The sequence below is a fragment of the Mastigoproctus giganteus genome, chromosome 11 (genome assembly GCF_048544385.1).
Source record: "Mastigoproctus giganteus isolate SK-2022 chromosome 11, ASM4854438v1, whole genome shotgun sequence".
Taxonomy (NCBI): Eukaryota; Metazoa; Arthropoda; class Arachnida; order Uropygi; family Thelyphonidae; genus Mastigoproctus; species Mastigoproctus giganteus.
This window is the reverse complement of record NC_143585.1, coordinates 69569447-69583900: the sequence shown is the minus strand read 5'-3', so window position 1 is coordinate 69583900 and position 14454 is coordinate 69569447. Positions and strand designations below refer to the sequence as shown.

Genomic DNA, 14454 nt, shown 5'->3' with positions numbered 1-14454 from the left:
ATGTTGCAAGCAGAATCCCATCTACAGAATAGGATAAGAAAATAAAAAATAAATTCATTAAATAAAAATAATAAAATTGTCCTCTAAGGCCAAGAAGAGCGAAGTAGGCGCCCTGATTTATTGACAGGGAATGATGAAAAATCGTGCATTTAGCTATACTTAGTATGAACAAAAAATAAAATTAAATTAAACAATAAAAACAGAAATAATAAATGTAATAATTTTATCTCTATTTGCTCCAACCGGGATTTCTCACACTGAGAAACCCTGCCCCGGTGGCAGAAAATTCCGTTCAGATCAAACACTGTATTGGCGGAGACATCAATCGACATCTGGAAGACAACAGCTCAGAGTTACGTCAAGGATCGATCGTCAGAGCTGGAGTAAGGCAACAGGAGCTGAGAGAAGAGATCCCATATCAGCAACTCCCAGGAATAAATGCCGAAGGGGCCGACGATATAATGGAAATTGAGATATTGCAATCAGAAGCAGTAGATGTTGGGGTTTGTAAATTCTTTGTTTGTACCGATTGAAGCTCGTCCTAAGAAGGAATGAGCTTTGGTTTCAAAACCGAGTTTAGCAAAACTTTTGGACGGTGATAAAGATCTCGTTACAAGGAGATAGTTGACTTTCGGTTCCAGGAACAATTTTTGGGGTCATACTGTTGAAGTGGTTGTTCTTAAAGTAGACAACCTAGCAAGTGGTGAGTAGAATCCTCTTCAACGCCCATGCACATAAGGCAGTATCGGAGAGATTAAAGTAAAACAGTTTTTAGTTTAAGGATACATGGCCAAAGAGTAAGAAGGAAGTACAAAGATTTGGCGAAACCAGGTTCTAACAGTTTTATAGTAACGTAATTGACGATTCGAAGAATTGTTTTCGATTATTGCGCCTTTAGAAGAGGCAGCCCATCTCTGTTGCCACAGAAAGTCCCAACACTTCCTTCCTTTTGCAGGACTAGCAGAAGTATCAATCTCGAAATTATGAAATTCAGTGTCATTACCACGTCTAATGCGGTAACAGAATCCGCACAAGACAACTAAGAGATTTAAGGGAAGAGTTCCTGCCAGGACCTGTAGAGCGAGGGTAGAAACAGTTCTGCAGATATGCAGGAAGGCAAGCAGAAAAACTTTCTGTATGGAGGTCAATTTTGCTTGAACGGTAAGAAGTTTAGCTCTTTTGAATCAAAATGTGGCTGCAAAAGTGAGGGTGTGAGCAATTACAGATCTGCAAAGACCTAAATATCTTGTATTTAGGTTCCAGTCCTGACGAGTGGTACGGACAAGCGTAGCTGTAAATTGTCTGATTGTTGAATACGAAGGTTGTAAGAAAAGCGATCATCAATCAGGGTCCTGGATATGTGGTTGCCATTACCATCGGAAAGGTTTTGCGTGTAATTTTACAATCGGATGTCTGTTATAATTCGGTCTGCCCTTAAAGAGCGTTAATTTTGTATTTGAAGAATATATTTTGAGCTTGTTTTCCGAAGATTTCAGAATAAGCCTGCCTATTATGGTATTTGCGTGCAGTTCAAATTTCAGGTCGTGAATTACTGACAAGGAAAGTGAGATTGTCAGCATATGCTGACTGTTGGACATCGAATTTAGTAGTGCTAGACAGCCAATCATTCAGATCAAGGCGGCCTGAAAATTGACCCGTGATGGCAATTGCAAGTGACAGTTCTTGACACAGACTGATGATGTGTCCTTTCTTGTCGTGGCACGGTTGAGGCTTTGTTTGCTACTTGATACAGCTAGTCAACAGACATGGGAAAGGAAAAAACCCACATCAATATTGTAGTTATCGGACACGTAGATTCTGGGAAATCTACGACTACCGGCCATCTCATATACAAATGTGGTTGTATTGACAAGAGAACAATTGAGAAATTCGAAAAGGAGGCACAAGAAATGGGAAAAGGTTCTTTCAAGTATGCCTGGGTCTTAGATAAACTAAAGGCAGAGAGAGAACGTGGTATCACAATTGACATATGACATAACATTGTGGAAATTTGAAACTCAGAAATACTATGTGACTGTTATTGATGCTCACGGCCCCAGGGATTTCATTAAGAACATGATCACTGGCACTTCCCAAGCAGATTGTGCTGTGCTGATTATTGCAGCAGGAACTGGAGAATTTGAAGCTGGAATCTCTAAAAATGGACAAATTCGTGAACATGCTCTTCTTGCTTACATTTTAGGTGTAAAGCAAATGATTGTTGGTGTCAATAAAATGGACACAACTGAATCACCTTTTAGTGAGTCTCGTTTTGAAGAAATCAAGAAGGAAGTATCTGAAAAAAAAAATAGGTTATAATCCTGCCACAGTACCATTTGTCCCAATTTCTGGCTGGAATGGAGACAATATGCTTGCTGGAACCTAGCACCAATATGTCGTGGTACAAAGGCTGGACAATTGAACGTAAAAGTGGTAAATCTGAAGGAAAGACTCTTCTACAAAACTCCTGGCCATGTCGCCGTGATGAGTATTATTGTCTCTAGTACATGTTCTGTACTTATCAGCAATAAAGAATTTATATGTTTTGAATGGCTGGTAACAGAACGATCAGCGAAGTAGCTACGTAACAGAAAATATAGCTATCAGTGGTAGTAAGTCTCCCTAAGACAACACAGGACGCTCTCCCAACATAAGGTATCAAAAGAACCCTCAAAGTCTATAAACAATGCCAAGAACATGTTTGGAAGTGGAGTTCTAAATAAGCTTTTGAAATTCACATCATCATCCTATTATGGTGGAACGAAAACCAAACTTTTTGACAAAGTTTTTCTTAGTTAATGATGTTGATGAGATAAAATACCATGAGTATTTCCAGCAGCTTTTTAAAGCCAAGATTAGATAAAAGCGCTATGCAACGATATGATTTTGGTCATTTTACAGTATCATATACAATGTCCGTAGTTCGAGTCCTTTATATCTGCCAAGGATGTTTCCACAATTCTACGCAACGAACGATGGCCTCCATAGCCGAGTGGTCAGGAGTGGGAGTGCAGTAGCACACGCTCTTTGAATAGACCGGGTTCAAGCCCCTGACTGCTGAATACGGTCGATCTGCCAACCCGCACTGGACCAGCGTGGTAGATTATGGTCCATTTCCCTCAGCATGAATTGTTGAGGAGGCTTCCATCCTGCAGTGGGTTGATAATGGCTGCACTTTACCTTTTTTTTACGCAACGAAAAAAGAATTTATCGCTCAAAGGATCTTCGGCATGATCTAGGACTTTGATGTGGATCAGCCTCCCTGTCATTTGGCCTAACAAAAGCAATAAATATCTGCAAGTAACCTTTAAAACTATCTTTTCTATATTTTTAAAAGAATGACAATGGTAGAACATGCTTAGCAAGTCGAGCCACAAACAATCACATTTCAGAAACTCGTGGTGCTTTCTGTCACCACTATTCCAAAATTTAAAAAAAAATTAATGATTTAGAGCACATTTTATTCTGATCAACTAACGCCTTCTAGCTGAAATAATCCAGAATCCTCAAATGAAAAATCGCGAATACTCCTAGCTGATAATAAGCTACTTGAGTCTCGGGTGGAAATAGTGAAGTTCTGCACAGTATGGCTTTAGTTTATCAACTCAAAAGCAGGCAAATCGACCCTTAGAAACAAGAAATGCTCAAAGAGACACCACAGACTGCGCAAAAGGAATTAATGAACAAATGTACTTCAAGGCTGTGTCCTTACGTTCTCTCTAACAATATTGGTGACTCAAGGATATTTCGCCAGTCACGTGACCGACGAAATATCACCGAGTAACTGATTAATAATCCCTGGTGGCTAGCGGAAGAACCCACACGGACATTCTGTTGCCAAGAGAGATTGCATCACCCCAAAAACCGAAAGTTACAAAAGGGAAGCTGATATTCAGATAATTTATTCAACAAATAAGAAAATGGCGGCTTTTTTATTGAACAGAATACTTAAAAAAACGTTTTAATTATCAAATAATAGTTACGGTTTACGCCAGAGGGCACGCTTTGTCAAATTCTCCAATTAAACAGTTATATGCGCTCCCATACCATTTTGTGTGGGACTGTTTCTTTTCACCTGACGAACCCCAGTAATATCTAATCAACACTTTAAATGAAAGTTTACCATTCCAATTAGAGGAAATTAAGAAAGATAACGAAGCAACCGGAAATTAAGTGAGATTTTGTTGACTCTCTTAATACATTTCAGTGTGTGCGTGCATTGGCTCCAGTTAACGGGATTCATTATAACTCCATTAGTGGCAGTTAACCGTTGTTAGCGGTCCTGTTAATTTTAAGGCACCCCTTTGTCATCTCAAAACCAGGGTCATTAAGCCGGAAGTGTCTTTAGCGTACTCTTCCTTCCTCGCTAGCGCGTGCGCCCCAACACACGCAATACATGCACAGGATGTTGCAGCGCTCGACCCTCAAGAAAGCTTACTGTTAGCGAACACAGTTCCGACAACTTTTTATTTCCTTCTGTTTAGTTCCAGTAATTATTCCATCCACGGAGGATGTGTCGACGCGCGTGCCACAAGTCGCATGCTTCGGTCAAACGTTTCTCGAAGGCAAAAGGTTTTACGAATGATGTGATGTGCTGCTCCGGTATGTTATCTGGTTCGATCTTCTTCTTCTGGATACTCGCAATTATACCTTCGGCTGTGTCGTCCACTTTGGAGGTCGATGGCAATCTCACTATCGGAGGCTTCTTTCCCATCCACAAACAGGGCACCGAATTTGGCTCTTGTGGCGAAGTTAAACCCGATAAAGGAATCCAACGTTTGGAGGCGATGTTATTCGCATTGGACAAGATTAACAATAATAATGATATACTGCCGAACGTCGTGTTAGGTGCGCGGATAGCTGACACCTGCTCGCGAGATGTTCACGCTCTTCAGCAGAGTTTTGAGTTTTTGAAAGATCGTTTTGGGTCGAAGATTGATTGGGACACGTGCAAAAATGAAGATGACGAGAGGGCAAGGGGTAAGAAAGCTCCCCTTGTTGGGGTCATAGGAGCCTCGAACAGCCCCGTATCCATGATGGTGGCTAACATCCTTCGTCCATTCAAAGTAAGTCTTCGTGCTTATTGTATTCATTTTTGTTCTTCTCGTATCAAAGTGTTCTGTTCTTTCTCTGCTTGAATTGTGGGTAGCCACAGTGGTTAAATCACCGTCCTCCCCGCACCGTGTAATAAAGTGTGGATTCGAATACCATTAACGATCCAAAGAACTTTTTTTAGGTATTTTTCACTCCGTGGCCCAGTTGGTCGGTCTCAGGCGATGATAGCAATATTTCCACCAGAAAGTTGGGTTTTTCATCTAGCAAAACGCACAAACCGACCAGAGAACACACGCACTTTATTGATATAATGCGCGTGGGGTAGATGAAATTGTTCTCAAGTAACCCTGAAATATTTTTTATTTATTTTAATGAAAGATGAACGATGAGAGTCACAGCACACTATTGCTTATATGTTTTTGTTCCTTGTATGTTTATACATCACATAAATATAATACATTTTTTGGTTCCTGCTGTACATTCCTTACTAATTCTCACAAATTTCTTTTGCTGTTTTCTTTTTGGCTTTCTTATATGGCCTTCTCCCCGTCTGCAGCCTCCATTCTGTGTTCGCCATAAAGATATCATCAGCCTTGAAGAAGAGTTTAATAAATACTTTTCTTATCAGCTGTAACCCTAAAATAAAAGATAATTTTAAAGCTTCTCGACGTAGCAAATAAGTTATGACATGAAAATCCCATTAGCAACTTAGAACTTAGTTGAAAATGTGTTGTCTCTTGGTCTTTTGTCCTGTAAACAAAAGACCAAGCTTTTCTTGATAGTCCATCCATTTATTATAGTAAAATATCATTTGTTTTCACTCAAATTCTCAGAACAACGTGCTTCTAGAGTTACATCCATGGCTACAGTTCCATAGGTGGAGCGTTTTCCTCGAAAAACCCAAATTAATTTCAATATTTTAGATGCAGAAGTTTGGAGAAAAGTGAAAAAGAAAACCAGTTTTGAGATTTCGTTTATCTCACCAATGGGATATTTTACAGAATACAAATTTCCTCCTCACAAATTAAAATAGTCAAATAATATTAAAAGTTATGACACGAAGAAAGGTTAATATAGCTATCTTTTAAAATACATATTAGACTTGCAGATGGAAATAGTAGAAAGTGTGAGAATGGTAGACAGTGTATTGCAAAACTAAGTTGATATGAGTAGGCTTAGAGTTATGGTGTGCTGTCACATGGGAGGGTAACAGGTCTAGGTAATTCAGTTATTTAAAATTTACGATGTGACACTGTTCGGGGGTATTTTTGTGGATGGTGACTGCTGACAGAGCGTGTCTGATGTTAATCCCGTTATTTGTGGGTTCAGAAATTATGTCAGAAGCCAGATAATAAAAACGCACCAAGAGACAGCAACAGAGAAAATTTGCAGGAAGTTACACTTCCTTGTATGTTCCGGTTTCTCACTCTTTCCTTCTCTCTACTGTCATATTCTGTTCTTTTCCTGTATATTTATCTACATCTAATTAAAAAGAAATACGTACTCCAGGATATGATTGAACCGGTGTCCTAAAGTCAAATAATAAACAAAAAATAGCATGCTTCGTATTTTAATATTATTATTGAACCGATATGTGATTTGAATTTAAACGAATGTTTACAAGTTTACTCTCTAGAATACTTTTGTTTACTGATCAGTCAGGATGTATTAATATTAGTAGTGGCAATTGACGCGAGGAAACAACCTTGGGCGCCATCGCAAAGAAAAATGAACGCAAGCAGCAAAATATTGTAGTAGTAGACTAGTAGTACACTGCTTGATAAAATTAACAGAACAATAGAAAACGTGGTGTTACTCGTGCAGCTCGCGATGAAACGGCACAGTATTTAGTACCGTGATGTACCATAGAATAATGATGAGATGAGGAACTTTGGACAGGTATAAGGGACATTTTAGGGGTTATATAAGAATTACCAAAAAGGTCACATTACAGAATACAAGGTGCTCGAAAATTTGGACACATGGTATCAGTACGGCCTATGAGCCCCTTCAACGGCCTGACAGCGGTGAACCATGCTCGATATAAGGGTGTCAAGAAGATTCTGTGGCAACTAATCCCACTCTTCCACCAGCGCAGACCTTATCTCACCAAGTGACCGAGGAATTGGCTATTGGCGTGCAATGAGACACCCAAGGGCATCCGGCACATGGTCGATCGGATTTAAGTCTGCAGATCGTGCTGGCCATGACAGTCGTTGTATATCTTTAGTTTGAAGATATTGAGTTCTACGCGCAGTGGCGCTATTGTGCATGAAAAGAAAATCTGGGCCAACATTACTCCTAAAAAGTCGCACAACAGTTTAAGGATCTTCTTGGTACCTCTGCGCAGTTACGGTTTCCTTATCAAACACATGAAGAGGATGCAGCCGTTGATCACTATTCCGCCCAACACGAGAACACCGCCTCCACCGTAAGTATCCCTTTCTCTGATGTTAGAGGGATGGCACCACATTCCTCGTTGTCCGCAGAGGAAATAACATCTGGAAGCTGTTTGTAGGCTAAAACGGAATTCATCAGAGAATAGAACTGTACCCCATTTCACTCACATTTTCATGGCACCATTTTTTTTATGTAAACCCCAAACACGAGAGGTATTAGAACCTATAGTACTTAGTACCGTGCTTGGGTTGGAGGTTGAGAAGACAAAAGATATTTGTTGACATTGGACTTGAACTTCTGTAGATTGTAATTTTGAGGAAATACGTAGGAAGGAAGGTTGTTCCAGAAAACGGCAGTTGAATGAATAAACTAGGAAGATGAAAAGTTGGTTCTGTGAGTTTCACGTTGGACAGTAAATGGATGTTGGCAGCATGTGTTCGGACTGTTTTGAAAGAGAGAGCAGGAATTATAGAAGCAAATTCAGAAGAACAGTGCCCATAGAAGTATCTCTAGAAAAGGCATGCAGCAGAAACAGTACGTCTATGAGACAGCGAGTAGAGAGACTCTGTTAGAGATGAATCATTAATTAACCTAACTGCCCTCTTCTGAATGGAATCAAGAAGCCTGAGAGAGGTTTTGGGGGCACCACCCCAGATGTGGGAACAATATTCCATGGCAGGGCGGATTTGCGATTTATACAGAGTGAGCAGCTGTTTGGAGGAAAAGTAACGCCGAGAGCGAAAGAGAAAACCAAGTTTTCTAGATGCAAAGGAAGCAATATTTGTAATGTGCTTGTGCCAAGAGAGATTAGAATTAAGGGTAATCCCCAAAAGAGATATATCATTTCGTCTAGAAATCGGAGTGTCACTAAAGATTATTAAGCATAGGAGCAGAAGAATCCTTTTTGCGAGATATAAGACAAGACTTAGTTTTAGAAGGGTTGAAATCAACTAAGTTGTCTTTGCCCACTGGAGAATTATCTGAAGATCGGGCATTTAAGATATTGGTAGCAGATTTTCGAGAAGTTGAAGCTGATTGAGCAGGGCAAGGTTTCTCAAAATGGAAAGTAGAATGCAATATGCTATCATCGGCAAAACTATGGACAGGATTTGCAGTCAATGGAAGAAGGTCATTAATATAGAAGAGGAAAAGAGTGGAGGAAAGAACTAAACCTTGGGCGAACCGGCATTAGTGGAGAAGTTAGAAGACAGAGAGAGCCATCACCCTCATTGAGCGATCAGAGAGAAAACTGGATAACCAATTGCAAAAAACAGTTGGTAAACCATAAGAATGAAGCTTGTTTAGAAGACCTTTATGCCAAACTCGATCGAAAGCCTTTGAGATGTCAAGAGCAACTACTTGTGTTTCACCGAACCTTTCCATTGAATTAGTCCACAAATGGGTAACGTAAGCCAGAAAATCACCAGTGGATGGACACTGACGGAATCCATACTGATGATCGTTGATCAGACGGAAGGTTTCTAGGTAGTTTAAGAGTTGGCTGTTAATTGATTTCTCCATTACTTTATAAAAAGCAGAAGTAATTGCAATGTGACAATAATCGGATGGGAGGGATTTGTCACCCATTTTAGGAACTGGCTGGATATGAACAAATTTCCAAGCAGAAGGAAAACACCTTTGGAATAAGAAAGCGAAAAAAGGCGGCAAAGAATAGGAGTATGTTCAGGAGCACAGGTTTTGAGAACATTTGAGAAATACCATCGGGACCTAGAACTTTCTTAGCATCAAGATTCGTCAAAATCCTTCTGACATCCTTTTGACGGAAGACCACAGGAGACATTGATTGGAGCGTATTGGGAATGGTGGGAGGTGTTTTACCAAGATCATTAATACATGAGTTTGAAGAAAAATGGGATTCTAGTACGTCAGCTTTATCCTTGGCTGATGTGACAACAGAACCATCTGGTTTGGACAGAGGTGGGAGCATAGATGAACAAAAGTTGCGGCCAATAGCTTTGGCAAGAGACCAGAATGCTCGGCTACCATTAGGGCAAAAAGCAAGTTTTCTGCTCTTAGCCTGTTCAAAATCTAGTTTGGACTGATTAATGACTGCTTTACAATTGTTGCGAGCTTTGGTGTAGGCAGAAAATGAAACTGAAGAATTAGAAACAAGCCAATTACGATATGCAACATTCTTCTCTTGAACAGCCTTAGCACATTTATTGGAAAACCAAGGTTTAGATAAAGGACGAGATTTTAAAGTGGAGTGTGGGATAAAGGATTCCATTCGTACAAAAATAATTTCACTGACACGATCTGAGCAAATGTTGACATCAGACGTTTTGAAACAGTAATCCGACCAAGGAAAAGAAGAAAACAAATCTCGCAGGTCATCCCATTTTGCGTTCTTGTAATGCCAAACAACACGAGGTTGGAATAGCCATGGGGGAAAGGCTCCATTGAGACAATCACCAAGTTATGATCTGAAGTGCCTAAAGGATCTCTCACTTCAACCGTGTACTTAGAAGGGTTGTTTGTGAGAAAAAGATCAAGCGTGTTGGCTGTATGGTTAGGATTGTCCGGTATTCTTGTAGGTAAATGAACAATCTGTGCAAGGTCATTAGTAATTGCAAAAGCCTCAGCATCTCGACCAGCTGGGTCGGTGTGGCAAGAAAATGGAAGCCAGCTGGAATTGTGAACATTAAAATCACCAAGGAAAATTACCTCACTGTTAGGAAAGTTGGACTGGAGAAAGTCAAGTTGCAAAGAGAGCAAGTCAAAGAGCTCCAAATGATTAGTGGAGTTGGGAGAACGGTAGAGACATCAGATGAATTTGGCACAATGAGGTAGAGAGATTTTAAGCCAGACAAGATCAAAGAGAGGAGATTCCAAATTGCTAAGTCTCTGACAGGGAATATCAGAACGGACATATGCACAAGTACCACCTTTGAGGAGAAAGGAATCATACAGAGAATAATTTGGGCATCTGAGATGAGCAGTAGTTGAATCAACCGATAACTGAGATTCTGTCAGTAAAAGTACATGGGGTTTGGCAGGCTGCAAGTGGAAATGGACATCGTTGAGATTGGAATTGAGACCACGTATATTTGTGAAATGAATTAGGAAGTGTTTCGACGAACTCTGCTGAAGTTGGGGATAATGGGATAAAAAGTAGTGGCTTCCTTGCGTACGGTCCCTTGAATTGAACCTTCTTAACACAATCCGATTGGAAATGTTTTCACCTCTGGCCGCAGCAACCTCAAGAGACAGTTTTCATGAGAGAACATCGTAGGGTTCCGTCTTGCTGTTAGAGACAAGTAGTAGTCTGTTTTGGGTGTCGTAACACTCGAGCGACCTTGGTCAGCTCTTTTTGTAAAGGTACCTGTCTCCTGAAACTGCTTCCTTAGTGCCGAGACGACACTGCCTGACACATTAAGTCCACGTACCACCTGCGACTTCCCTGCTTCAAGTCGTCGAACGGCCGTCATGTCAGAGAATCATATAAAGGACGATGTCTTGCCATCTTGACTACTGCAGATGTGGCTGTCCTAGTGAGCGAACCAAAAAACAGGAATGACGTGATGTGGTCGCAACTCATGTTTTTACAGGATGAATAATTTGCATAATGTGCGGCTCTGCAAGTTGGTAGGTTGATTTCTATTGGATACTCCGAATATGCATGATAGTATGCTTATTATATCAAATATTTGCCTTTGGCGACACGGTTCACAATACAATATTCATGAAAAACATTTTGTTCTGTTAATTTTGTCGAGCAATTTAGTAGTAGGGTTTTAGGAGTATCGGCGAATAAGGCCATATTGCTTCCAATATACTGTTTGCAAATTGCGTAGGTTCTGTGGTCAATTTTCTGTTTGCTGAACGAAAACCCCAGTTTCCAAGAAAAAAAAAAAAAAAAAAACACGCTTCCTTCGCCTGAGACCAACTCAGCAAAGTTGTGAAAAAGGTCCATAAAAATTTGCTCACATCATGGACGGGACTCGAACTCAGGTCTTATTCCACCAGATGTGAGGAGGACGGCAATTGTACCTATTGTGCTATCCACAAGGGCAATAGCACCTAAATATGAAGCATGGACATGGCTGTTAAATTAGGTTGGGTTATTCAGAATTTGAGGCCAATCAATGTACTCATTAAACTGAAGAATGATTAATTCGCTGGCCCTGACCATATTTTAGTTGTATTTTAGAGGAAAGCCAAACACTATTTTGCCGGTTATTAATGTTTGTTAAGCGTCAGGGTAACTCAGGAGCTGAAGCGTCATATGTTGTGTAATTGTGCGTATTCTTCTGTCGGTTTGCTGTTTGCCGGATGAAAAATCAGAGTTTATGGGATTATCTTCGCCCGAGACGATTACATCAACAACATTGTGAAAAAAGCTCATAAACATTCCTATCAAAAGACAAAACGAAACTAAACCATCAACTTGAGGAAAGATAGCCATAAAAAAACTTCGTTAAAATAGAAATAGAAATGAACCAAGCATTACGTAAATACTTGAAAAACATTTGTGCTGCTATTGTATTAGAGAGGGTGCTACATTAACGGACAAAATCACGCCAAGAAATTGAATTCTTCACAAGACGGCGATTGGTAGTTGCAGGGTTTTAGCAGCAGCAGCATAGGCCATATTGCACTGTACAAAATTGTACTGCACCGAATACAATTTTTCGGGAGAAAAAATCCATGCTACTCTTCCTTAAACCGAACAACTATCCACCTTGTGAAAAAAAAAAAAAAAAACCATAAAAATTCCTCGCATCAGTGAGAGATTAAAACTCAGGTCTTTTCCACCCGGTGTTGGGAGGGCAGTGATTATATCAACTGTGCTACCAACGAGGGCGCGCTTAGAGTATTTATAAGGATGTGTAGAAATGTCTATTCATTTGGTCTTTCTGTTTCACTTATCTCTTCACCGATGACCGCTTAAAAGGTTCGAAAAGGCTGTATGAAGAGTGGTAGTTGCTTTCCGTACTCTTGATCAGTAATTCATAACCTGGTTATTACATGTCAGTGATTTAGCGGGTCTTGATCCCTAGGCTTGTTCAAAATATATTTGAAACATTCCTTGCATTATTGAGGGGATCCGAATTTCACTGCCCGGTGTGGTAAGACGCTGACGATATGAGTTGGTAAAGACATACAATAAAATTTAATTGCTTCATACCATTAGACGTAATATTGGACCCTGAGTGAGTGACCATATTATATGTTACATAGTGAGTAGCCAGGTTGTTCTCAGGACCACTTAGGCCCCCAGAACAACTTGGATCTGTCTTGGCATGGACTCAACGAGGTGGCCAAAGCGTGCCACAGGGACATTGGCCCATGTTTATTCAATAGCTTCTTACAGTTATTCCAAATTGGATGATTGTGGATGGATGCATGTAATTTACGTTTTAAAAATATTTCAAAACTACAATTTTTAAAAGCATTAAACGTGTTTTTTTAATTGTATATTGCCTAATATCCAAAAGAATGCAATCGCGATAGAAATTAAAATAAAAGGAAAAATACAGTTATCGTGAAAATGAAAATAAAATTAACATTAAAGAACTGTAATTTTTCATTTAAATTTCGCAAAAATATTCACAGGATGTATAAATTATTTATATTTAGAACATTTGATGATGTGTTCATTAGATTTAAACGCTCATAACATCATTTTTTATTAAATTTCTTAACATTTTAGCGATACAGGTACAGCCAGCTTCGTTACCTAAACATTGTTCTTAATGACTTCTACGAAATTTAAATGATTATTATATTTCATCAAAAACTTTAAAAAAAATGGGTCCTCTCAATTATCAGTGGAATAATCAGGTGTCAGACAAGAGAAGCTTACTCAATAATATGGTGGACAAGTTCTGGTGATTGTTTATTAAACATTTTATCGTTAATGACAGAAGTAAATCTAATAACATCAATTACACGCTATTTTTGGTAACAAAATTTGTGGCCATCAAATCTTGAACTGTTACAAAAAATTACGTTCTAACAGTTCCAAGGCCTTTGACTTCCTTTAGTTTTCAAACTGTTCAATTTTATTTAAATTTTAATCAAAACTGCATCTTCTCATATCTTAATATTTATTGAAAAACTATTCTGATCAGTCCAATTATAAAAAACCAGCCTTAGAAAACAGGCCTTGATCTTCGGGTTGCATATCACTATGTATTTTTCGGTCGTTAATAGAAAAACACACAGTGAAAAAAGAAGCCCTCGTGGGCAGCACAGTTGGTAGAATCACCATCCTCTCCACACCTGGTGGAAAAGACCTAAGCTGGAGTCGTTGATGATATGAAGAATTTTTATGGGCCTTTTTCACGACGTGGCTAAGTTAGTCGGTCTCAGAAGAGGATAACATGGTTCTTTCTCCCGAAACTCTGGTTTTTCGTCCAGAAAACAGAAAATCGACACAGAATACACGCAATTTACAGACAGTATTCGTGGAACAATATGGACTTATTCGCTGATGCTCCTAAAACCTGACAACAACAACAACAGCAGGACCCAAACACAGCTGGAAGACCATGTACCGTGGTTCGTCACTACATAATGCAGATTTATAACTTTCCAGGGATCATTTTCGAGGGAGTTGTGTTCCAGCAAGTCGACGTTGTTCATTGTGTTCTGTAGCTTTTCCTTAAAATACGATGCCATGAAGCTCCCTACTGTTTTTCTTGTCCTAACATCGTGTTCCTGCAGTTCCTTGAACTGTTAGTTGACATTACTCGATAAGGACTGAAGGGATTTACGTACCACACCTCTGACGTGCCTTCTGGTCTCTTTCCGTCAGTTTCTGCAAGCGTTTCTTGGCTCTAGTAGCACTGTTGAACATGGTCCATTTAAAATTATCTCTACATATGGATAACTAGCATGATTCAGTTTACCAAATCCAAGAAATGTTTGGATCCTTTTGACAATATAATATATTTATTAGGTTCCACATGAAAGATAATTACTCAATTATCTTTCATGCTTTCAATTATCAAAATGCTAGAGAAGGAAGAAGTA

At 39.5% G+C, this 14454-nt stretch overlaps 1 protein-coding gene and 1 pseudogene across 1 annotated transcript in view; both read left to right on the top strand.

Moving 5' to 3' along the window:
* Window positions 1–1710: 1710 nt before the first annotated feature.
* On the top strand, window positions 1711–2504 carry LOC150078097 (elongation factor 1-alpha-like; annotated as a pseudogene).
* A 2100-nt stretch (window positions 2505–4604) lies between these two features.
* LOC150078096 (metabotropic glutamate receptor 4-like) overlaps window positions 4605–14454 on the top strand; it is a 65508-nt gene continuing 55658 nt past the window's right edge. Inside the window, exon 1 of the mRNA XM_090384464.1 lies at window positions 4605–5066. Within this exon, the coding sequence (XP_090240590.1) occupies window positions 4605–5066 (462 nt within the window). The remainder of the gene's footprint in view (window positions 5067–14454) is intronic.